General features: G+C 49.9%; 1 protein-coding gene across 1 annotated transcript; it reads right to left on the bottom strand.

Moving 5' to 3' along the window:
• Positions 1-13,045: 13,045 nt before the first annotated feature.
• Positions 13,046-24,697, bottom strand: CCR7 (C-C motif chemokine receptor 7). The gene is made up of 3 exons (XM_069876791.1): positions 23,953-24,697; positions 17,165-17,214; positions 13,046-14,940 (listed from the first exon to the last, which is right to left on the bottom strand). Exons 1-3 carry the CDS (start codon positions 23,960-23,962, stop codon positions 13,873-13,875), a joined length of 1,128 nt encoding a protein of 375 aa, XP_069732892.1. The 5' UTR covers positions 23,963-24,697; the 3' UTR covers positions 13,046-13,872.
• Between the last annotated feature and the right edge of the window lie 650 nt (positions 24,698-25,347).

Genomic DNA, 25,347 nt, shown 5'->3' with positions numbered 1-25,347 from the left:
TGTCAGTGCCACCACTTCGCAGGACTTGGGGTATCGCGCGTTCTGCCTCGCCAGCATCCCAGCTCTGCCAGGTAACAGCGGCGTCTTCCTCTGCAAAGCTCTCTGGTGAGCGTCCCGCTGGAGGTGGATCCTGGCAGCAGGGATGGGTCTGACCCCTGTGCCAGGTATGACACGCTGGCCTCTTTAGTTTTTACTTAACCATTAGGAATTTCCAGCACTTTTCTCAGGACGCTGATAAAAATCCGTCACAGGAAAGCAGAACGAACCAAAAGAAGGTACTCAACATTTACAAGAACAAGATGCTTTGCCTCTGGTTTTGGATCCCGGAATGTTTGTGAATTAGCACTTGCTTGCTTGCCCGTGTTCTCCCCCTGCCTCCTGCCCATAACTGTGGATAAACCCTGATGTTACAGCTCACCAGCCACACCACGAGAAAGGATCAGCTCCAAGACCTCAGCCAAGAAGCGCATGGCTCCAAACTACAGCGTCCTTCTAGTGCACTGCAGGCGGGTCGTGGTCTATTTATTGATTCATTTAACACCAGAAGCACTGCATTACTATTTCCTTCCCTGTTAATTCGAGTGCCACAGTTCTGTGCTGTTCTGTGCCAGCAAAACAGGCCTGAGAATGAGCTCACTGGAAGTACATGCCCAGCTCAGGGCTCTGCTCACGCTTCCAAGCATCATAGAGTCATAGAATAGTTTGGGTTGGGAGGGACCTTAAAGCCCATCCAGTCCCACCCCTGCCATGGGCAGGGACACCTCCCACTGGATCAGGGGCTCCAAGCCCCATCCAGCCTGGCCTTGAGCCCCTCCAGGGATGGGGCAGCCACCCCTGCTCTGGGCAACCTGGGCAGGGCGTCCTCACCCTCAAAGGAAAACGTTTCTTCCTAAAATCTCATCTCAATCTCCCCTCTTTCAGCTGAAACCCATACCCCACCATCCTGTCCCTGCACTCCCTGATCCAGAGCCCCTCCCCAGCTTTCCTGGAGCCCCTCTCAGTCCTGGAAGCTGCTTTAAGCTCTCCCTGGAGCCTTCTCTTCTCCAGACTGAACAACTCCAACTTTCTCAGCCTGCTCTTCTATGGGAGGTGCTCCAGCCCTCAGATCACCTTCGTGGCCTCTGCTGGACTCGCTCTAACAGATCCTTGGACTTCTCTCCCTCTGTAACACACACTCAGAGCTTGGCTCTTGTCTTTGAGATCCTCAAAAGGCACCAGAGAAATGTGAAGAGTGCCTCTCCCCCTCCTTTCCTAGCTGGGCTTTCCCACCACAGCGTTCCCAGTTTGCAGAAATGGAAATCGTGGCTCAGTGGCCACTGACAGGAGTCAGGGAGCAGGATTTATATGGTGCAAGTCTGTGTTTAAAAGAGGAGACACCAACTGCTGCCAAGAATGTGTTGTTTCTGGATTTTCTGGGCATTATCTGACCTTCCGCAGCAGCAGCAAGAGGGGAAGCTTTAGCAGCATCCACTCGGGAGAACATTTAAGCATCAACTTGAGCTTTTAGACCCTTTAAAAAAATAATGAAGGGCACCACAGTGCTCGTCTTAACCTGGAATAACACAGCACGAAGCTCAGAGGGGGATATAGGAACATTTTTTTGGAAAAAATACAGGGAAGAAAGCACATAAAAGGCTAATTAGGACTTGAACTCTGGCACGCTGCAGCTCCCTCCTCCTTGTGCTGGGCTCAGCTTCCCAGCAGAGCTGTTCTGCAACAGCCCATGGAATTTATGGGCCCTTAGTGCTCATTTAGGTCCAGTTCAGGTTGAGGGGTGTGAGAAATCCAGTGGTCTCCTGTTGCCCTCCAGTGGCAGCGGGTCCCAGCAGCCCCAGCACAGTGCAGGAATCTGGCTTCCCACCTGGCCTGAAGAAGACAACAATTGCCCCCTGGTGTTTCATATGAGGCTAATGAACCTGTGGCTAATGAACCCCCCAGCTGAGCATTGATGTTCTCGCTCTGGTCCAGCTGTGAGTTCCCACACAGGTGAAGGCTGCGACAACATCCAGCTCTGCTTCATCGCGCGCTGCTGTGGGACACCCCTGTTCCTTCATGATTTGCTTTTTAAAGCTTTTTATTCTATTTCTCTTTCAGATTCTTCCTAGGTAGGGCCAGGAGACCAGCTCGCAGCTTTCCTAGGAGAGTGAGGCTTCTCCCATTTATCAGGCTTTGCACTTGTGCTGCCTCCCTCTGAATTCCAAGTGCCCGTTGGGCTGTGGCTTCTTCCCAGAAGAACAATGAGAAACCTCGCACCGTGGAGCCCAGCAGCCTCCAAGCTGCCTGGAGGGTGTTTATTTTTGTCATTAAGGACAAGCATGTGTCTTTCCTCTACCCTGCTACTTCTACAACTGCCTACGGGGTTTTTTAAATGGTTTTTATTATTTTATATTTCATTTCTGCCTGGAAGCTCTGTCCTGCCGGAGCATGCTCCTTCCTATGGAGTTTACAATCTAAGAGATGATGAGAAAACATAAGTGTTAACGGGCCCGTTTTATAACTTGGGGATTGGGACCTGCTGCTCCTCAGTGAATGATCTGGGATCATGCAGGGAATGTGTAGGCAAGCTGGGAAGGGAACCAGATCCTGAGGTTCTCTTTGTGTTGAGGCATTCAGGCTGTGGTTTCGTAGAATCATAGAATAATTTGGGTTTGAAGGAACCTTTAAGATTCCAACCTAGATCACCTACTTTTGTTACAGCCCGTGGTGCAAAAAGTGAGCAGGACTCATTGAAACAAGGAGGAATTGGGTCGCTAAGCCACGCGAAGTGCTCCGCTCAGGAAAACGAGCCTCGAGGATGGAGTCAGAGCGTGGGGTTGGAAGGCACCAAAGTGACTGGAAAGTTGGTGCCAGGTCCAGGGGTTTGATAGAAGTCATGGTACAGCTTGGTTTTGCTCTGCTGTCCAGAGCCCATCAAACCTGGAACCAGTGCTTTTAAAGGTTTACTTTGCTGGGAAGATGGTGGCTGCCCCATCCCTGGAGAGGTTCGAGGCTGTTGGATGGGGCTTTGAGCAACTGGATCCAATAAAAGATGTCCCTGCCCAAACCAGGGGATTGGAACTGGATGGGCTTTGAGGTTCTTTCAAACCCAAACCGTTCTATGGCTCTATGACTATTTGTCAATAGCAGGAATTCCTTGCCTCTTGCACTTATCCCAGTTTTTAATGGTCTCGGAAAATGCCTGGCACACATTTTTAAGGCCAGAAAGGGGTGTCTGGTTCCTTATCTGTCACACGTTTCTGTTTTGCGGGGGAGAAGCGGGTTGGCAGCATCTCAGAGAACAAAATATTGAAGTGTTTTTGTAAGGGGGTGTAGGGAAACTTTCCTTGATAACAGATTTAATGTCACTGTGTGTTTATTTCTTTGGGGTTTGGGTGGGTGGTGTGTGGGCTGTATCCCTTTCAGGTGAAAGCCATCAGCATAGGTGGAGCAATCTTTGTTGTTTTTGTTCATGTAACTGCTGCAGAAAGCCACAAAAAAAGAAGACATTTTTTTTTTCTATGCAAACAGAGGAAAGAGGCATCACCAGAGCCAACCCACGTGGAGCCAAGGAGCTTTCAGTTTGCAATAAGCATCTTTGAAGGTGAGATGAAGGGAGCAACTTCTGCTGCCAGTTACATTTCAGAGCTCAGCAATGTCCCCTCCCGATTGTTCAACTGGAGGATGACCAGGATGGCATTTGATAGAATCATCATCCTAGAATCTCCATCCCTGGAGTGATTTAAAATATGGGTAGATGAGGTGCTCAGGGATCTGGTTCAGTGGTGGGGTCAGGTGCAATTGGACTCAATGATCTTAAAGGTCTTTTCCAACCAAGCAATTCTATAGAATCATGGAATAGGTTGAGTTAGGAGGGATCACCAAGCCCATCCAGTTCCACCCCTGCCCTGGGCAGGGGCATCTCCCACTGGATCAGGGTGATCAAAGCCCCATCCAACCTGGCCTTGAACCCCTCCAGGGATGGGGCAGCCACAACTTCCCTGGGAAACCTCTTCCAGTGCCTCTCAGCTCTCATAGTGAAGAAATTCCTCTTTATGTCTAGTCTAAATCTGCCCCTCTCCAGTTTATGATTCAACTAATACCGTTTGGAACCCACGCCTTTATTACAGGGGTAAGTTCTCCCGAGTTGTTCCCAGAGTCCTGGCTCGGTGGGCGCAGTTGGAGCATTTTTCAGCCTTTCCCACTTGGTGTCAGCATCTCTCAACGAGAGGGCTGCGGCCAGACCCGTAGCTTGCGGATTTATCCCAGACATCACCAGGGACCGGAGGTTTGGCTGCGAGCCTGCTCCCAGGAGAAACCTGAGTTTTCATCTCCAGGGTAACTGAGAGAGCAGCTCGGACAGGGTGATCTGGAATCCTCAACGTAAGAAGGAGATGGAGCTGTTGGAACGGGTCCAGAGGAGGCTACAAGGATGATGCGAGGGCTGGAGCATCTCCCGTATGAGGACAGGCTGAGAGAGTTGGGGTTGTTCAGCCTGAAGAGAAGGCTTCAAGGAGACCTTACAGAGACCTTCCAGTACCTGAAGGGGCTACAAGAAAGCTGGGGAGGGACTGTTCACAAAGGCTTGTGGTGACAGGGCGAGGGGCAATGGGGATAAACTGGAGAGGGGCAGATTTAGACTAGACATAAAGAGGAATTTCTTCACCATGAGAGTGGGGAGGGACTGGAACAAGTTGTCCAGGGAAGTTGTGGCTGCCCCATCCCTGGAGGGGTTCAAGGCCAGGTTGGATGGGGCTTGGAGCCCCTGATCCAGTGGGAGGTGTCCCTGCCCATGGCAGGGGTGGAACTGGATGATCTTTAAGGTCCCTTCCATCCCCAACTATTCTATGATTCTAGGATTCTGTGATGTGGAGGAGATCACGTCCCTGCTCTCTTAAGAAGTTCCAGCTTTCAGTCTCTGCTCTCTGCAGGTCACTGGTGTTTTGTGATGAAGGGGACTGTGGCCAGGGACTTGTTCCAGATGCACCGCTGGTCACTTGGAACCCGGCTGAGCTGTCGTGTCCTTCCAGAAGTTCTCACTCAGGGCCTGGGGGAGCTGCCAGCATGTGGTGAGAGTGCCTCCTGGTATCTGTCTTTGCATATAATCTGTAATTTTTGCCTTCAGATAGCTTCCCTTTGCAGGAAGGACAGGGAAGTGTTTTTATCTGGGTTACTCATCACTGCAGCTTCATTTTGTGGTGCGTTTCACTGACAAACTTGGTGCGTGACTGCAGGAAATGCCTCGTGAGGAGAGACTGATTATTATTGTATGGCTGATTATGGAGGGAATTAATTTCCAGGCTTAAGATCAGCATTACTGCTTGGCAAGGAGATACCTACCCCCTTCCCAGAGTGCTGGACAGGATCTGTTAGGCTCCTTGTTAGGGGCAGGAGGTGTCTCGGATGCATCCAGACTCTCCTCTGCTTCTCCCTCCATGTGTTTGGAGTGGGAAGAGGAAAATGTGTAACACAGTGGAGACATGGCTGGGTTTTGCCTGCTCCTAATGGGCTGCCTAGACCATGATCCCAAGGGAGAAAGACTGAACCTCCCCAGGGAGATGCTGCAACGCAGTGTTGGTCATTTGGCTGTGGAGCAGAGAGCGATCTGCTCAGGGCGAGCTGGTGCAGACCAGGCTGTGATGCCCTGCGTGCTCCTCGCTGCAGCTTAGGAGCAGCTCTCTGGGGTGGGCAAGTGCCAGGAGCTCTCAGTCCCCGTAGCGGAGCAGCTCATCTGCAGAGCTGAGGTCTCGCTGGTGCATCATCTCCGTGCCTCCCTGTGCAGAGCAGCAGTGGCCCTGATGCTGGGGCAGCCGTCACGAGTGGCCGGAGAGCTGCGTGGCACAGCTGCAGTGCGATGCTCCGGCTTCTCAGGCACAGGGCAGGCTGGTGCAGCCCATATGGTGCCCCAGAGAGGACGCCCAGCTGTGGAGGCAGATCTGGCAGCGTTTCAGATCTTGCTTGTGATGGCGTGGGGACCTTTTCTGCTGTTTCTCTGCACCACGCTTCAAAACAGTCTTGCTGTCTCTGGCTGCGTGCCTCTCAAGTGTCTGCTGTGCAGGCAGCGCTGGCACGTGAGGTGTTGCTGGTTTGGAGATGCGTGTGGAGGCCCGCCAGAAGCTGCTGGCATTAAAGACGTTTTGATGAGCCTTGTCATGATCTGGTTACTCGCCAGGTCTGCTGCATTCCCACCCAAAGCCTGGTGGAAGGTGCCTCTACCGGGGCGCAGCTCTGCTGATCAGCGACTCTCACCCCTCTGCATGCGGTCAGGTCATGAAGTTTGAGCGAAAAACACTCTAGCTACCTGTGACCCCCTGGCAAGGCAGCCGAGAACTGATTGCGAACATGTTAACCTCATCAAAAGAGTCCTGTACAACTCCCTGTTGAAGAGCAGGGCTGAGCTGCAGAGTGGCAATTGCTGCTGGCTGTGTTAGTCATCCAGAAAGAGACTTGTTTTTCCTTCTCGCCCTCCCCGTCCTGGCACAGGGGTAGAGATTCTTTCTCACTGTTTGGTGTGGCTCAAAGTTAGAAGAAGAAATGCGTTATCTCCGAGGGAATCAGTTAATTCTCCCCTGAAAACATGAGCTTCTATTTGTGCGGCTCCGTCGGTGGAGTTTTGCTCCGGTGCCGGTGAATTCTGCTGCAATAGCCCCCCAGAGCCTGAAACCAGTTCTGCTGGGAGACCTATGCAAACGTGAAAGAGCGGGTGCGTTTACTCTTCCTCATTAATGTTTGCGTGTAGACGGGTGATGCCCTGATAATAAGATGCAAAGCGGTGGTGTACCAGAGACTTGTGGGGCTGCACTCACCTTGGTTACTCAGCAGTGGTTCAGGTGGCCAAGAAGGACAACAGCATCCTGGCTTGGAGCAGAAGCAGTGTGGCCAGCAGGGGCAGAGAAGGGATTGTCCCCCTGTATTCAGCACTGAGGAGGCCACATCTCAAATCCTGGGTTCGATTTTGAGCTCCTCAGTACATGAAAAACATTGAGGGTCTTGAGGGTGTCCAGAGAAGGGGAATGGAGCTGGGGAAGGGGCTGGAGAACAAGTCTTACGAGGAGTGGCTGAGGGACCTGGGGAGGGGCTCTTGATCAGAGAGGGCAGGGATAGGATGGGGGCGAATGGTTTCAAGCTGAAAGAGGGGAGATTGAGATGAGATCTTGGGAAGAAATGTTTCCCTGTGAGGATGGGGAGGCCCGGGTTGCCCAGAGCAGGGGTGGCTACCCCATCCCTGGAGGGGTTCAAGGCCAGGTTGGATGGGGCTTGGAGCCCCTGATCCAGTGGGAGGTGTCCCTGCCCATGGCAGGGGGTGGGACTGGATGGGCTCTGAGGTCCCTTCCAACCCAAACCATTCCACGATTCTATGACTATTTGTTGCACTGGAAATTATTTGGTCTCCTCCTGTCCTGCATGGTGATTCTAGGCATTAACGTTGTCCTTCAGTCAGGAATTTCCCAATAAAGCACATAACCACTGAACAATGAGGGGTTTGTGCAACAGTGCTCATCAGCAACGGAAGAAAAGTAAATATCTGCCTGCTATCTTATTTTAGACAATTGAATTAAAAAAAAACAAAGCTGCAGGAAGGGAAGTTAGAGTTTCAGTTCCTGCAAGCTGAAGATTTGCATGGGTTCAGCAATGACAAATACATGAGATCATGCCTCGCTTGGCTCTGCATCTGCCATGCTCGTGGTAAAGGTGAGCCGAAAGTCTCCGTACTTGTTAAGACCTGAATAAATTTTTTATAAGGAGCCGTGGCAGTGACAAATGTTTGTTTAATATCAGGAAGATTGGACTCCCTGCTTGGGCAGTAATCCTAGCTCAGCGAACAACTGGTGTCTTATTGAAAGATGAAAGTGAAAAATAACTTTCAGTGCAGGTTGGTTTGCCCGCTGCCCCAAGCTGTGTGTGTGCACACTTGAAAACTTGTGATTTCTGCAGCAGGTGAGGTCTTCTTTTCCGTTTCAGCGAGAGGGCAGGAAGGCACGGGACTAACAGAGCTGAGCTCTCCTGTTCCTGCTTTTGCAAAGTGACATTTTATCTTTGTTTGGAGAAGAAGTGTGGGTCTGACTCAGGTCACTGAGGAGCAGAGCTAGGGTTACAACCCTTATTTTCTGTGTCTTGTCCAGAATTTGAACCACTGGATCAGACTGAGCTTCCTTTTCCCATCCAGTACCACAACTGCAAACATGCAAACACTGAAGCTACCTTAGAATCATAGAATAGTTTGGGTTGCAAGGAACCTTTAAGATCACCTAGTTTCAACCCCCCTGCCATGGGCAAGGACACTTACCTTTTTTCATCTTCTTCCATCTTTCTCATCCTTACCCGTTTTTACTGTGCATCCAGCTTTTGATACAGACCAGCACAAGGAAGAAACTTCCCGTTTTGAGAAGTAAGTCTAAGAACTCAGCAAAACCCTGTTGAGATCCCATCCCTTTGTGTATCTTCTCTTTTTGATGGTCAGCCACATCTGAAGCTAGAGAGTTATTCATGACGTTACACAGCCATGATCTTCTCTTTTCCAGCCCCCCAGAGCATCCTCTCATCACACCCAGGGCATGTTCTTGTTCTATCCTTTGTGCCAACATCATGCTCTGAGCTGGTCCTGCCTTCTTCTAATCCATCTCTGCTTTTCAAGCTGGTCAGGCTCTTTTATCTGCTTGTTTCAAGGTCATGAAGTTCCTTGTAGTAGTACAAACAAGGACCAGCTGAGGTCTCAGCTGACTTAGGTTTTCCCAGACCTAAGATTTCCCAGTTCCATCTTACGGATGCTCAGGTAGGAGGGGGGAAATGCCCTGGTGCAAAGAGGAACCCCACCACTGGCCCCGGGCAGGGCAGCTCCGCTGAGAAGCTGCAGGGCAAGATCGTTGGCCATGCAAGGAGTTGTCCCTCGAGATCTGACACCTCCACCCCCAGAACAGGAGTTTGGGTTATTTTTCCATGTAAAAGAACATGTGGGGAGAGGAAACCGTAGCCCACTCTCGGCTATTCTTATGCCTGCAGCGTGCCACCACCCTTCCTCATGACCCAGGGCATTATTTTTAGGGTTTGTTTGCCTCACTTAAGTCCCGCTCATTCTTTCTTAGGGTGACAAGGACTTCCCTGCCACAGCTACCCAGGTGGCTGTCAGAAACCACAGCCGTGCCTGGAGACGCTTCCCCTTCACCACCCTATTCATCAATTCATCCACCAGCGAGCGATGGGAAGCAGCGCCTGCGGCAGCACGAGGAGGGAGAGGACAAACCATGGATGGGAGCAACTGTGTTTACTGAGTCCTCATTCTGGTTTATCTCCTTCTAATTCCAGTTCACCTCCAACCCAGCCTAAATCTATTTGACACCAAGGGCTTTTACATTTCAAAAGTACCCACTAGCACACATCTGTAGATAAAGAAGTGGTGGGGAAGGAGAGATGATTAGCAGCCATAATTGGTTGAGTCCCCTTCCCTGGAGGGGTTTAAGGGGTTGGTGGACGAGGTGCTGAGGGACATGGGTTAGTGACTGATGGGAATGGTTGGACTCGATGATCCGATGGGTCTTTTCCAACCTGGTGATTCTGTGATTTATTCAGAGTGATGAGCAGTCCATGGTTTCTGAATGATGAAGAGGTTTCCCACAAGGACTTAGAGAAGGGATCATAGGAACCACCTAGAATTCACATGGTTGTGACTGGGTGGGAGATGCCTCTCCTGCTTCTGGTGTAGTTTGTTGCAGACCTGTGGACTCCTTTCTCTAACGAGGACCAGGCTTTTTTTAATTGGCTTTTAATTGACTTTGTAAAGAAGATTTAAAACTGAGATTGGTCCCAGTCCCCAGTGAACTGTGTAAAGGAAACTTCTTTCTCTGTCTTTTTGCTAAAAAGTATTAAAATCAGTTAAATCCATCCTGGAAGTGCCCTTTTTTCTGTTCTAGAAGCTGTGTGTTGTGGCTGGGATAGTTCTGGTGTAAGATGTGACCTTGGATGGTTGCTTGGTGGGCTGAGTTTTACTGCTTTAAATCAGGGTTGTAATTTGGAGTGTCTGCCTGCTTTAAATTCAGGAGCTTTCCTGTGTAAGAGCTTGGTTCGTGGTCACCTCTGAGAAGCGTAGGGAACTGTTAGAAGCATGTCAGCTTCCTGCAAAGCCCAGGTTCTTGATTCCTACTTTGTGTGCTGTAGGTCAGAGCTCCTGTTGCAGAAGGTTGCACCTTGTGGGCAAAGGAGCTCCTGGGGCTTGAGGCAGTTGAAGCTTCTGACCTAATTGTGGTAAGAGAGATCTAATGTTTATTTAAGGAGACTTGGGTTCAGACTGTTATTATCTACAGTTGTATTGTGGTGCTGTGGCCTTGAGATGCTCCTTATCGCTGCTTGAACCTCGAGGCCGGATGCTGAAACCAGCCTGATACTTTCTCTCGAGGGAGAAACCATGAGAGATGCGCATTGTTTACTGAAAGCAGAAATGGTCCTTGGTTTTGGTGCTCAAATGTACCAACCTTCAAGTCTTCTGCTTTTCTTTGAGGTTCCTTCCTTTTTGATGCCATGGTTGCCCTTATGGCACCTCTTGTGATGGATGTTGGTTGTCTCCATCTGCCTTGAGGCATAAATTGACTGGGGAGGTCAGGAAGAAGGTGTCCTGTGCACGTTCATCATCTCAAACCAGGCTGGTTGGGTCGCAGGGCTGGGTTAAACAGCTCATCTCATCTCAAACAGCACGGCAGCTACTGCTCTGACCTCGTAGGCTGGTGTCCTTGCCACCAGGGCTGTGTCACTGCCTCACCCTCTGAGCCAATATGGGACTTAATTACTGACTTTTTAAATTTAAAAATGAAAAATAAAGTATTACAACATAAAGGTTCTTCAGGTAAACATTGATAAGGAGCCATCGGGCACGTCCAGTAGTGGAGCAGTGTTAATTGAGGCAGTTGGGTTAATAGTTATAAGACAGACCGTTACTTAATCTCTTGATGATGTGTTTACTGTGTTATTCATCAACAAGATGAAGTAAACCAACTTAATTTCTTTTACACCCTCTTTTTTTTCCTGCAGGGCAGTGCTGATATAAAGCTGGGTTGATCAACAGACTGCTCTTGACAGGACCAGGGGGATGTGAGATGCACTATTGATACCAGATCATCTGATGGAGGAAACACAATGGGAAAACAAAGGTGCTTTTTAATTGTTATAATTTATTTTCCACAAATAGCAGAATACAGTCAGTTTTTGGACTTCATGGGGAATCTCAAGTTAGGATTTTAGGCCTATGTTAACAAGATTCATCTAAATAAGTGCCCCTCTCCAGTTTATACCCATTGCCCCTCGTCCTATCACCACAAGCCTTTGTGAACAGTCCCTCAGGGGGTCGGTTTTAACAGGAGACAAGTACAATTTCATGTTCTGGTGAAGCAATTTTCCTTGCTAGAATAAGTTAGGTGACTGCATTTTGCATCACAGGTTTTAGTTAAAGCAGAGTGTTTTCGGGGCACATTCATGTACATCTTTAACTCTTTCTGTGTAAAGCAGCTTTACAAATCATAGAATCATAGAATAACCAGGTTGGAAGAGACCCACCGGATCATCGAGTCCAACCATTCCTATCAAAAATATGAATATCCATTAGGGATTTATTGTTACTGATGAAGAAAACTTAAAAAGACCCTATATTATGGGTATTCCTTTCTCTGGCAAAGGTCTTGTTAGCAAAAAAGTCTTGTGTAAGGACTCTAGGGACAAAACAAGGAGAGGTGACTATTCAGTTTCAGTCGTAACCCCCTGTTCTCGTGATAAAGCAACATTTCTTCATGTCAGCATTGTAAGAGAAAAGGTGTTAAATGATTGAATGGAATTGTGCTTCAGCATAGATAGGTAACGCGGAGCAGAATGTGCTTCCCTCCTGGATCCCAGCTCCTGGCAAAACCCCATACCCTGCAGTCAAATGGTTTATGAACAAGAACTTATTTAATTATGATGGCAGCCAGCTATACAACCTGCAACATTGTCTCCAAACCAGCTAATTGAATTCTTTCCTTGGAAGGCTGATTTGAATTCTCAAGTCTCTAAAGCAACATCCTTTAACCTGTGATCCAGAGTTCCATGTGTCACTCCTAATAGACCCACATGTAGTATTGAAATAAGTATAGATGGTTTTTTGGTAAGTATGTTTTGCTCCGTGTCCAAGAAACCTTGTGGTTCCCACCAAGCTGTTCCACCACACTGGAAGGGGAGGCACCTCTGAGTTATCCACACCAAGAGTGGTTCTCGGCCACGACCTTTCCCCACCGACGCGGGGCTCCAGGGAGAGCTGTGCCCTGTGGGGATCGGAGCAGGCAAGTCAATAATAGATGCACAAACAACTGCAGCACCTCCTCCTCAGTTGACATTCGGACATCCCATGACAGCAGTTCCTAGGTTGTTCATCTATGGGGAGGAATCTTTGTAAAAGCACCAACTGGCGCTACGTTCTGGGCTTCTTTTCAAGGTCTTATTTTCTATGACAATAACCTGGTGTTCAGCTGCTGTGTTCCTTTCAGGTACGTGACCCTGGCAGTAATCTTCATGGGACCATCCTTTGTGTTTAACTCAAACCACAATGAACGGCATCTTTATCAGCATTGACAGTGTGAATGCAAAACAACTTTTCCATAGCTTATAAGTGAAATACGTGTCTGACTTAAAATGCTAAAGTCCTCCTAGAAGGACATGTGGATTGGGAAGGGAGAAGAAAACCCAGGTTCTTGTTTATCTCTTGAGGTCAGCAAGCAATAGCATGGGAGCCCACCGTGTGTATGTGAATATCAGCCGGCTGGGTCTGCAGCCACTGATAAAGCAAACTTGACACTGGCAGACTGAAGTGGTTGGACCGTGGGCATAAACATGTTGTCAATTTGAGCATTGTAGAAATGCGTATGGGTTTGCCCTGAGCTTGACTCCTGAAGATTCTGAGGATTCTGGTACCAGTCCATTAAATCACATGCTTTCCACCAGGTGACTGAGCAAACAGCACATAGAATCATAGAATCGTAGAATAACCAGGTTGGAAGAGACCCACCGGATCATCGAGTCCAACCATTCCTATCAAACACTAACCCATGCCAACATGGAGAGCAAGGATGGGCACTGGGACAGGCTGGATGGCTCGGGGGTAAAATGTGTTTTGAGCACCTGGCTGGATTGGTGCAGAAGTATCTGGTTTTTAGTTGAAGTTTGTGTGCTTGGCAATTGGAAAGACATTGGTTATTTGGGCTTGGCAGCTAATTTGTGCAATAGGTTTGATTTTAAACTGTGGTGGCTACTCCTGCATCAGCCCCTGCGCAGGCAAGAGGCCCTTCCAGAAGCTAAAAGAGATTTTAGAAGTGCTCCTCCACTCTGGGAATAAAGAATTCAAGTCAATGTTGGGAGGGAATAAGTTGTGCTCCTTAGGATGCACCTTCTGTAGAGGCAAAAAGACCAGTTACAGGCAGAAGTGAAGAGGAATTTGTACTCCTGACAGTCAGTGCAGCATTTTTGTGGGTATGGAAGAGCAATAGGTAGTCTTGTTAAAAGCAACATTCAAAGCAAGGATGAGGCTCTTGGAAGTTCAGCTCTAAACCAAACGATTCCGTTGCACGAGTGTCTCTTTCTCTTGGTATTTGTTGAGTTTGGGGAAAATGTTTGAGCGTTTCTCGTTTTGACTAGGACAGACTAAAATAGAGGCGGTAAATTCGAGACTCACTGGTCTCCCTCTCCCTTGCTTTGCTATTAGCCACCACTTTATTGAAGTCTCTCCACCCATGGGAGCTTTGGCTGGTGGGGGTTGCCTGAAATACCGGGAGGCTCCTGGTTTTCCCTCTTGCAGCTGCCTTTCCTGCAGTAGTGGCAGGTCTCTCTCTACCAGCGCACAAAACTACTCCAGCCCTCAGCTTGGTCAAAGCCTGCCTGGAGCTGAGCTCATGGGGAGAAGGTGGTGGTTGTCTCTGTCTCCATGGCAAAGGAAAACCTCTTGCTCTCGCGGCACTTAGACAGCTGCCAGAGGCGCTCCTGGCTCAGGCAGCCCAGCTCCTTCAGGAGCTTGAAGAGGTCGTTGCGGAATTTGACGCCGATGAAGGCGTAGAGGAAAGGATTGAGGCAGCATCGGAAGCAGGCCAGAGTGTAGGTCACATCGTCTGCCACATCAAGCTTCTTGCTCTCCTCACACGAGCTGGTGTGGTTGTAGGCTGAGATGGTCTTGGCCAGCATGATACCATTGTAGGGCAGCTGGAAGACAACAAAGACAATTACCACAGCGATGATGACCTTGATGGCTTTATTCTTCTCAAAGTTGCGGGCCTGGAGTAACGTTTTGATGATGAGCAGGTAGCAGACAGACATGACCACTAGGGGAAACAAGAAGCCAAAGACCATTTGGGACACTTTGATGCCAGTGTTGAAGGTCTGCAAGTCGTTAGCGATGATTGAACAACGGGGATGGTGGTCTGGGCTATTTACACCACTGTGAACCAGCTCAGGGATCGAGAGGATGAAGGCCAGGAGCCAGATGAGGACGCACGTGACCTTGCTAATGAAAATCATCCGTGGACGGAAGCGGTGGGCCGAGGCAGCCTGAACGATGGCAAAGTACCTGTCGATGCTGATGGACAAGAGGAGCAACATCCCACTGAAGAAACTCATTTTGCAGATGCAATAGACAGCTTTGCAGGCAAACTCCCCAAAAAGCCAGTGCATGACTGCACTCGTGGCCCAGAAGGGAAGAGTCAGTAGGAAGAGGATGTCTGCCAGAGCAAGGTTCAGCAAATAGATGTCTGTCATGGTCTTGAGCCTCTTAAAGTAGATGTAGGTGAGCATCACCAGCCCGTTCCCCAGCAGCCCCGTGAAGCAGATGAGGGAGTACATGGCTGGGAGGAAGGCAGCGCGGAAGTTACGGACTTCCTCCTTCTCGCACAGGGTCTCGAACATAGTGTAGTCAATGGTGGTGTTGGAGTCGTCATAGTAATCAGTGACGTTGTTTCCAGAACAGAACTAGAACAGGGAAGAAAAGAAGAGCACATTGAGACAAGTCCTGTGCCCCTCTGTGGCCACCTCGGGAAGGGAGCCTGGTGCTGAGCTGGAGAGCAGGCAGGAGCACCAGCCATGGACCACAGAGAAGTCCCAGGGAGATCCCAAGCCTCGAGTCACGCCAGCATCGTGAACAGAGCTGGCAAGGTCTTGTGGCTGAAAAAGTTCCCCACCAGTATGTGGGTTTGAGGGCTTTTCAGGATCTCAAAGTGGGAATTCCACGAGAAATATTTAGTGCTGAGCCAAAATAACACCTGCAAGCTCTCAAACGAGCGGCTGCTTTCCGGAATGTTTTGGGACCCACAGACAGCTGTGTGTACAGAGCCAGCTGCTGGGTAAAACGGGGAAAATAATACATCCTAACCTGGCCTCGAACCCCTCCAGGGATGGGGCAGCCACCCCTGCTCTGGGCAACCTGGGCCAGGGCCTCCTCACCCTCACAGGGAAACATTTCTCCCTAAAATATCATTTCAATCTCCCCTCTTTCAGCTGAAAGCTGCTCCCCCTCATCCTACCCCTGCCCTCCCTGATCAAGAGCCCCTCCCCAGCTTTCCTGGAGCCGCTCTCAGTCCTGGAAGCTTCTCTAAGGTCTCCTCGGAACCTTCTCTTCTCCAGGCTGAACAACCCCAACTCTCCCAGCCTGGCCTCGTACAGGAGGTGCTCCAGCCCTTGGATCATCTCTGTGTCCTCCTCTGGACTCAATCCAACAGACCCATGTCCTTCCTGTGCTGCATTCCCCCTCTTCTCCCCTCTAAGATGCTCCTGTTGATCATGTCCCCATCTCACTAGTGACAATGCTCGAAGAAGGCACTTGTGTTTGTAACCAGGAGCCTGGCACAGGGAGCACCAGTGTCCTCCTGGCCTTCTTGGTCCGTGTCCCATCCTGCAAGGGCTGAGCCTGGTGAGCAGCAGAAGCAGCACTGCGAGCAAAGGGCTCTGTGGGAAGACAAACTGGAGCATCCCTGAGCTGTTTTCTCTGCTAAACTAGGAGCAGTGTCAATGAGACGGGGAGGAAATGCAGAGAGTGATGCAGGAAGCTGTCTCATTCAGCCCCGTGCCCCGATTTACGCTCTGATTATTCTTTTTTCATCTTCCTACGCTGCCATAACCTTCAGGGCAGAGTGAGCTTCGTGTATTCGTGCCCTGGTTTTTCGTGACTTATTAGTCTCCAGCGCCTTCTCTCCATCGCACGGAGATGAAAGGTTTCCCCTGGATACCTCTGCTTGTTATCACCGAATATCTCCGCGTGCTCTCCATTTCGGGCAGGCTTGGCTTTCACCACATCCTGCCTGCTACCTGGAGGCAGCCACCAGAAGTGAAAGGGAAAAGCAGCAGGCTGCACAACTCTCCCTCTCGGCTGAGCCTCTTGGAGAGCCCGAGCTGGGGGCCACAGCGTGGTGGAGGCTGCTCCGTGGTTGTGGGAGCTCGAGTGCTTGGGGTTCTCTTTCCCTTCAGATTTACTCTGAGCAGGAACAGGAGGGGGAAGATGCTGAACTCTTCCTCTTTGGGCACGTCAGCTCTTCAGCGCTGACCTCAATTAAAGCCCAGTGCTCTGACTAGGTATTCCCAATGAGCAGCAAGCTGGCTCTTCACCATCCGCAGTGCAGGATGCTCTCATCTCATTTTAGTGCTAGAAGGGGGCTTGGTTCCGAAAGCCTCAGCCACCTCAAAATCACAGCATGTGTCATAGTTTCTGTTCTCTCCTCATTTTCATTCCCTCTGTTTGTTTTCCCTCTGGCTTCTAGACCCTTCTAGCACTCTGCTGTCTCACCCCCTGCCTCCAGATGTGCTGGACCCCTTGCATCTCATTCCCATGCATCTCTGGGTGGCTGCTCTTTGTCAATAGAATTGTTAAGGTTGGAGAAGACCCGTAAGTTCACCCAGTCCAACCATCAGCCCAACCCCACTGTGGCTACTAAATCGTGTCCCTAAGTGCCATGGCCACGTGCTCTTTGAACCCCTCCAGGGATGGAGACTCCACCACTGCCCTGGGCAGCCTCTGCCAGGGCTTCACGGCTCTGTTGGTAAAGAAGTTTTTCCTAATATCCAATCTAAACTTCCCTTGATGCAACTTGAGGCCGTTTCCTCTCGCCCTATCACATGTTACTTGGGAGAAGGATGTTTTTGAGATCTCCTGTTACCCACAGCACAAATGCAGCCGATTTCAACAATGCTTTTAACATCTTACCTGAAAAATTAGAGGAAGGCTGAAAGCAAGGGTGACCTTCAGCTTCTTACCTGCAGAAGAAGGAGATGCAGCATTAATGTTAGCAGTTGCGTGGGGGTTTCCACATGATACCTGCTTCAGAAAAGCAGTGGTAGTATACTTGACCACAGCATTCTCAACCCTGCAAAGCTCCCCACAACTGCGTAACCTAAAACCCGACGAAGATGCCAACAGGATAACCTTGGGTCCCATAACAGGTTAGTGTCAGAGCACAGATTAAGTCTCAGGAGTCTCGCCCCTCCAGCTTAATCTGCTAAAACCAATTAACTCATGCACAGTGTAACAATTCTTATTGTATAGCTTATTTTTTTTCCTGCAGCAGCCCATCTCCTGTGCCTCGCTCCGAGCTGTGAGGGCACAGCAATGCCAGCCCACGTGCAAACACACAGCTGTGAACGCAATGGATTTGGCCCCAGCTGGTCCCCGACAGCGCGGTGACTGCCCTGCGGAACAGGAAAGCTCTGCTCCCTGCAGGACATACAGAACTGAAACTGGCTGAAATTTATTGCTTGTCTCCAAATGTCAGAGTTGTCTTCTGCCACCTGTGGAGGTGGAGATGCAGGATGCCAACAGCTGGGAGGGAAAATTCAATTCAGAGCTAGATGTGACACTGGTGAGAGCAATCTCAGACAAACAGCTCTTCCTGCTGTGGTTAGCAGAGGCCCAGAGGCCAGGGAAAGCTTTCTCTGCTCTATTTAAAGCACATACCAGCATCTCAGGCAGCTGTAACTGAAGGTGGCTCTGGCTAGAGGGTGATGGTGAGAAAGCCCTCGCCTCTATCTGCTCTGGCATGAGTAAATTTGTCCTTCCTCGAGGAAGAGTTGGCATCGCCTGTTTTGAGCATCGTGCTGCTCATCCTAGGATGTGTCTCTAGGCGCTGGCTGGTTCCCTGCGTCACAGCCCCTCACTTCCCTGCTGACGGGTCCAGGATCACTGAGCAGGACTGGGGCAGGAGATGCCTTCATTTTCATCTGCCCCTTTCTTTTAGGGACTGTGGCTTTCTCTCTGGGGATAAACCTATTTGTTCATAAAATTGGCTGATTCCTTTGCCCCTCTTGTGCTTAGCAGTCTGTTGTACACAGCTCTGTTCTGTTTCTCTGCAGAGCATCTCTGCATCCTTCTCCGACCTGCCAGTCAACTGTTCAGGTTTTGCAGTGGATCAAGATGAGGAAGTTCCACCATTTCAGGTCACTGCAACCATTGCACCAGTATCATAGAATGGTTTGGGTTGGAAGAGACCTCCAAGCCCATCCAGTCCCACCCCTGCCCTGGGCAGGGACACCTCCCACTGGATCCGGGGCTCCAAGCCCCATCCAACCTGGCCTTGAACCCCTCCAGGGATGGAGCAGCCACCCCTGCTCTGGGCAACCCGGGCCAGGGCTTCCCCACCCTCACAGCAGAACATTTCTCCTGGTGTCTCATCTAAATCTCTCCTCTCTAAGTCACGTGCAATAGCATCGTTGAGAACACAAATAGTTACTTTGGTATCTGTGACTGGAGATGCTTCTTTGTACGTGAGTGGCAACATGTGGGTGCGAGATCCTCAGCCACGTGTGAAATTGCTCACATGTCCGATTCCCCAGAGCCTGGATCTGTGCTTCTTCCTGTGTCCCGCACAAGTTTGTGCCTTGCCTTCCTTATTTTCATCTTTTATACTCACGCGGCTGGGGGCTTATTTATGTTCGTACGCCCCTCACCATCTCCAAATGCTTCTCGGGACTCTGAGAGGTGTCATAGGGCATCGTTGCTGTGGTTTAGTCAGGAGCGGCGTACGCAAAGGTCAGGCTGGAGGACTAAGTGGGTCGGCTTGTCTGAATGCTCTGTCTGTACTTTCTGTGCGTCTGATGTCTCTCGTTCTGACCAGTCCCAGACTGTACGAAGAGGTTTGATGAGCATCTGCTGTCGCCGTCTCTCCTTTCAAGCTGCTGATCTAACTTTTGCATTATACACACAGGAAATAAACTGAAAACCAAAACCGCTTAAACCTGCTAGGGGGACTAAGCGAGCCTAGACTGTAATTGTCCTCCCTGCCTCGGACACGGCCAAGGGCTCCCTGACATCTGCAAAAGAGTCTTTGGTTTTCTATTCCACCTTCTTAAGAGCCAGGTTTCCAGGGAACTCCTAGAATTGGTGAGGAATAATTTCTTCTGGTCCATCTCAGCCACATTGGGCAGGGTCCAAGGCCTCAAAGGCAATTAACTTCCTTGGAGCTGCATAAAAAGGAGGCAGGGGAGAAGAGGTGCTCTCAGTCTGCAGAGGAAAGGTGCCAACCTACATCTGAGTCCATCAGTGCACTGCTCTTGGCATAGAATCATTGAACGGTTTGGGTTGGAAGGGACCTCAAAGCCCATCCAGTTCCCGTGCCCTGGGCAGGGTCACCTCCCACTGGATCAGGGGCTCCAAGCCCCATCCAACCTGGCCTTGAACCCCTCCAGGGATGGGGCAGCCACCCCTGCTCTGGGCAACCTGGGCCAGGGCCTCCCCACCCTCACAGGAGAACATTTCTCCCTAAGATCTCATCTCAATCTCCCCTCTTGCAGCTCCCCGAGCACCCTAACAGCTTTCCTTGCATTTTTCTCCCCTTCCAACCTCAGGTCCAGCCCAGCCCTTCCTTAATCTGAATTTTCATAAGTGCACAGCTTTTTTTTCTGAACTCTCTGTGAGGTGTCTAACGAAATCAAACTGATAAAGTGACTCAACTAACGATCCTGAAACAGTTCAGCAGAGTATCATTCCTTTGAAGATCTTCACATTTTGGTTTTGTTTTTTTTTTTCTCTCAGTTGCTGTTTCAAGTGTCTTAAATGTCAAACGATTTTCAATATAAGAAAGTTTTACACTGTTTTGACCCCTCTTTCTGTCCCCCCCACCTCATTTTTTTTTTGCAAAGGCTCAACCAGAGGCAGCTCAGGCTCGGGGTCGTCCTGCACCTGCGTGTCACCAGTTCCAGGCAGCCTGGATGGGACTTTGCTTCTCCCTGCACTGTTCTTAGGGAGAGGGGAGCAGAAGCAAATGAATTGCAGAGAGGAAACGAGACACACTCTGGAGTTTAATGGGCAATTTTAGGTTGCTTTCATTACTTTTTCTCTCTCCCTCCCCCCTTTAGCAGTTCTCTGCTGTGGGTATTTTCCTAAAGTTTTGTTCCTCAAAATATTAAGAAAAAAAAAACCCTCTCAAAAGTCCCCATGAACAGTTGAACTAAAACCCTCATTTACAAAAAGACAACAAACCCCCTCTGCAGTGAATGAGTCAGAAATGTCCTAGAGCCCCACGTCAGCCCCACGTCCCTCAGCTGGAGGTTTGCTGCTGTTCTCTAAGCGTGACGCTGTCCCGCAGGACCTGGGAAAAGGTGGAAAGGGGAATTGGTGCATGGAATGAAAGTGGGGAGACGTCTGCTCTCTGCTGTTGGCATCAGGGAGTGGGGAGAGGGGACAGCGACCCATCTGTTCTGAAGTCCTTCCTCCACAGAGCAGGCACAAGGGCTGGGGTTCGTCCCATGGAACCCTGCTCCTTGACATCTGGGGTAGTTTAGGCTCCCTCGATAGCCAAGGGAATTAAACGAGTGTTTTTAAGGCATGGTTCAACATCTATGGAATGTGTCTGGGGTGCCTGTTCGTTCCATGCTGTGGCAGGAGAGCTGGTGAGTTTAGATGGATGGATCCCATCCAGTTCATTCTGAACCTCCCTCAGCATCAGCAACCGGTCTTAAGCAAGATAAAATCACAGAATCATGGAATCATCAAGGTGGGAAAAGACCTCTAAGCTCATCCAGTCCAACTTTCAGCCCAACCCCACAGTGCCAACTAAACCATGTCCTGAAGCTCCACATCTATACATTTTCCAAACCCCTCCAGGGACAGAGACTCCCCTGCTGACCTGGGCAGCCTGTGCTGGGGCTTCACTGCTCTCAGGAGTCAGGAAAGAATATCCTAATATATAATAATTCATAATATCCAATCTAAACCTCCCTGGTGCAGCTTGAGGCCATTCCCTCTCATCCCATCCCTTATCACTGGGGAGAAGATCCCAGCACCCACCTCCCCGCAGCCTCCTCTCCAGGAGCTGCAGAGAGCGATGAGGTCCCCCCCTCAGCCTCCCCTTCTCAAAAGAAGCTGTGGCAGCAGTGAGTCCCCCCCAGGTACGCCCAGAGAAGCTTCTGACACTAAGAAATATTTGGCAGCAAGAGGTCTACCCAGAGGAGGCAAGAGGAGCAGCCAGAGCACAACGTGGAAAGCAAGAGTGGGGAATGCTTAGGGGGTATTGGCAAAGCTGAGCAAACCAGCTCTGGCTAACCCCTCTGGTCAAAAGGATGCTTTTCTGTTGGCCAGAACCGCAGAAGCAAAAGTTTCGGTCTCGAGCACCTTGACACACGTAGGCAGTGAGTAACGTGCTGTTTATGTCATTAAACGTGAACCAGTTTCAGGTGCCTCTCCACCGTCGGTGTATTAGGCTCTGGGGGAAAGAACCAGATAGTTCTGAGAAAAAAAAAACCTTCGATACTTCAGTGATCTGATGACTAGTGGCAGTTAGCCGCTCGGTGCCTCTTCTCCCTCCACTTTCCCCACCGTGTCTCTCAACTGGCAGAGGAACGATACCATCATTTCAGGAATGAACAGACCCCATGAAACCAAGTCGTACTTATTTTTTTCAGGTTTTCACAGATCTGTTACAGAAGAAAGTCTGTCTCCACCCCTTCTAGGAAACCGTGAATCAAAAGAGAAGATAAGCAGAGATAAATGAGTTGAAAAATTCATTCTTAAGTGAGCCACTTGTGTTTCCTACATAACCGTGTCTTAAAAAAAAAGCAGTAGTGCTGGGCATTTCCAGTGCAGGGAAAGATTTCCTTTGGAATTTTCCTCTGAAATACAATAGTAGGACAAAAAAAAAAACCCAAAAAGGGAAAATTGTCATATTAATTCTCACTAATTCTTTCTTTTCCCTGCTACAATTAAGCTTTACCAATTAACTAAAGTCCTAGTGACAGCCCTCTCCCCAAGTACCCCTGAAACAAGAAACCTACAGAGCATCCCCAAGATGAAGTTTAAATGGTGTGTGGTGAACGGGTCCAGCTAGATTTGGATGTGGTGGTTTGGATGCAGGCATTCCAAAAGTCAGGGCTTTCCCAAGCCATGGATTGCCAGAAGCTCCAAGGACGAATCCGTGAGATTTCCTCGGCCCCTTCCCTGCCTGGCGGGTCCTGCTGGACCCAGCACCCCAGGGGCTTTTCTTCAGGGTCACTTCAGCAGCTGGGGGAGCCTCAGCTCCCCCTTCTAACCCAGCACAGGGCTCAGCACCAGCTGCGCCGCACGTGGCTTCACATCCAGCCCTGCAGGTGGAACAAACCCTCTGCTTAATCCAGAAATCACTGCGTGCCTCTCAAAGGAGAGAAATCCCTGCCTGGAAGACGAGGACTAGTTTAGGGGCTGAAACAACAGAGAAATACGAAAAGAAGCAGCTATTTCCCCAGCTGGATCAGACCAGCATGAATCATTTCAAGTTTTTGCATCTTAGTTTCTTGAGAAAAGGAGCGGGCAACACTCCCCGTTCTCGTGCTATGGTTCAGGGCACCTGCAGGGAATGGGGTTCTCAAACCTCAGTGTATTCACAGTGTCTCCAGCTCCGCCTGCAGCTCCTCACCCAGGACATCTGCGTCTCCCTGCCTGCTGCCCAGGGAACCCTCTTGCATCCCAGGTTCAAAAAGCTCACGAAGAAAAGGCAGCGACACCTCCCATTCACTTAATTCATTTCACCTGGCACAAGGCTTTACTGGGATGAATTCCGTGGCTCCTCTCCCATCCCTCTCACCATCCTCATAGCTCTGGCCATGCTCTTGGGTTTTGCAAACCCGGTTTGGTTAACCTGGTTATAAACTGACTTACCTGAGCTATTGCATTTGTCCCTCTCCCCTACACCTCCCTCAATCACACTGGGGTTTGTGGATGCAAATATTTGAGCGATACAAATATAAAAACAAGTTAAAAAAAAAAAAGACTAAATCATACAATAGTAGAGGAAAGAATCTTATCTGCCGCATCTCTGACCCGCAGAGCCATCCTCCTCCTCCAATCACCCACTACCCAAGCTCCTGGAGAGCACTGGGTGTGAAAGAATGATGGATGGTAAAAGAAAATTTGGAGCTTTTGGCAACCCTCGTGCCTCTCGGGATGTCGTGTGCCAGAGAGAGGATGCTTCTCGCGCTTATTTGCTCTTCCCTGCATGATGGGTAACCCGAAGGAAAGACCCCGACAAGTGCCCTGGCTCCAGGCTGTTCCAGCTCTGAGCAAATGCAAACCCAGAAGTTTTTTGCTGCAGAGAAGACATTCGTTAACAGAAACAATTTGCATAAGGCTGGAGAGACAGAGCAAACTGTAAACGCAGCTATGTGTGAATGAAGACATGGCCAAGGAGCTGGAGTGGCTCCTTCTTTTTTTTCATTAGGAACATGGAAGAAAAGGAACTCTTCTCACTTAATTTGCTTTGGGAATCGCTCCTTGAAGTGACCTCCAAACCCGTTTTTGGGGTGTGTTTTTTTTGTTCTGAAGTACCTGGTTTGAGTTTTTTGAGCTTGTAAAAGAGAACTTTACCTTGTTTTTTTTTTTTTCTCAACAGTAAATAGGAGAAAGAGTAAAGCCTTTTTTTTGCTGTTCACACACTCTGTTAAGCATGCTACAGCCCAGTGTCATAGGGCACGAATTTAGGCGTTATTAGCAAAGCTGAAGACACAGCCAGAGGCTGTAGAACAGGTACTCACCACCACCCATGGTCTTGTTTCAAACCCAGATGAAGTCACAAGGTGAGCACGAGCATCGCTTGTCCCAGCGCAGCCTCCACCCACCGCAGCTCCTGCCAGAGACCCTCTTTGGGATCCTCTGCCTTTTATACTTCCTGCACCTCTGCAAGAGGCTCATGACGCGCCCCGGTGCCGCTGACATTTAGTAGACCCTCCTCCTCCTCTTCCTCCTCCCGGTGCTTGCACCCATCCAGGAGAGCTGTGCCTCGTGTCACGCTGCCCGTGGGCACTCAGGGCGTCGGATGCTTCCTCAGCGCCTGCAGCGAGGGCTGCGCACACACTTTTTTTACTGAGACTCCGTAAAGTGAAGCGGGTTCTGCTTTTGCATTGACACGTGAGAAATTGTGGTGAGGGGACAAGAGGAAAGAGGCTCCATTCTAGTTCTCCCCACAAGCAGCTCCTGCTTCATCTACCAGAGCATCCACCAGCACTGTAGGAAGCAGGGAGGATTCCACCTCCTCTGCCAGACCTTGCTGGGGAAGGTGTTCAACTCCCACATGAAAAATCTCAAGGTGAGGACTGCCAGAGGCTGGCACCCCTTTGCCCTTCTACATGCTCGCAGCATCCTCTCTAGATTATCAGCAGCTCAAGTGAGTAAGTGGACTTCCCCCACTCTTTCTGCTTTTGGGTGTTTTGTGTTACCATCCGCCGAGTATCACCATGCACCATCTTCCTCAGATGGTTTTGCACTCTCGCGGTCCCGTGCCTTCCCCACCAGCACGTTACTGTCGAAGGTTCAGACCTCGGGATGTAGCCCCAGGAGGAGCAGCAGCGCTGTCAGCCTCAGCAAGGACTCACTTCATCCAATCCTGTTCCTAAACGGATCAGCTCCAACACAACTTGGTGGGGTTTGTATTCATAGAATCAGAGAATAGTTTGGCTTGGAAGGGACCTTAAAGATGATCCATCCCAAATTCCACCCCTGCCATGGGCAGGGACACCTCCCATGGGATCAGGCTCCTCAAAGCCCCATCCAACCCATCCTTGAAGCCCTCCAGGGATGGGGCAGCCACAATTTCCCTGGGCAACCTGTTCTAGCCCCTCACCACTCTCGTAGTGAAGAAATGCCTCCTTCTGTCTAGTCTAAATCTGCCCCTCTCCACTTTATATCCATTTACCTTGGGGTTCTGCAGCACTGGAGGAAGGTGCCACAGCTCAGGAAGGACCCAAAGCAGCCAGATCATCACACAGGGGACTTCCAAATCCAGTCAGAAAGGCCTGTGGAAGAGAGCAAGCACAACTCAGGTGATGTTTATGTGGCTGCGAGACACCTAAAGAGGCCCTATATTCTGCTTCAGCAAATTGAAATAAAGGCAAACCTATCCTACCTATGTTGCTTTTAGGCTAATTGAGAGA

The sequence above is a fragment of the Phaenicophaeus curvirostris genome, chromosome 26 (assembly GCF_032191515.1).
Source record: "Phaenicophaeus curvirostris isolate KB17595 chromosome 26, BPBGC_Pcur_1.0, whole genome shotgun sequence".
NCBI classification, from domain to species: domain Eukaryota; kingdom Metazoa; phylum Chordata; class Aves; order Cuculiformes; family Cuculidae; genus Phaenicophaeus; species Phaenicophaeus curvirostris.
Note: the sequence above shows the minus strand (reverse complement) of the source record. Positions and strands in the feature narration are given on the sequence as shown.

What these genes read in the sequence shown, in the direction of transcription:
- CCR7 (XM_069876791.1), bottom strand. An exon ending in GCCTTCCTCTAATTTTTCAG is followed by an intron (nt 14,941 to 17,164) that starts GTAAGATGTTAA and finishes TCCCTGTTCTAG; the next exon opens with TTCTGTTCTGGAAACAACGT.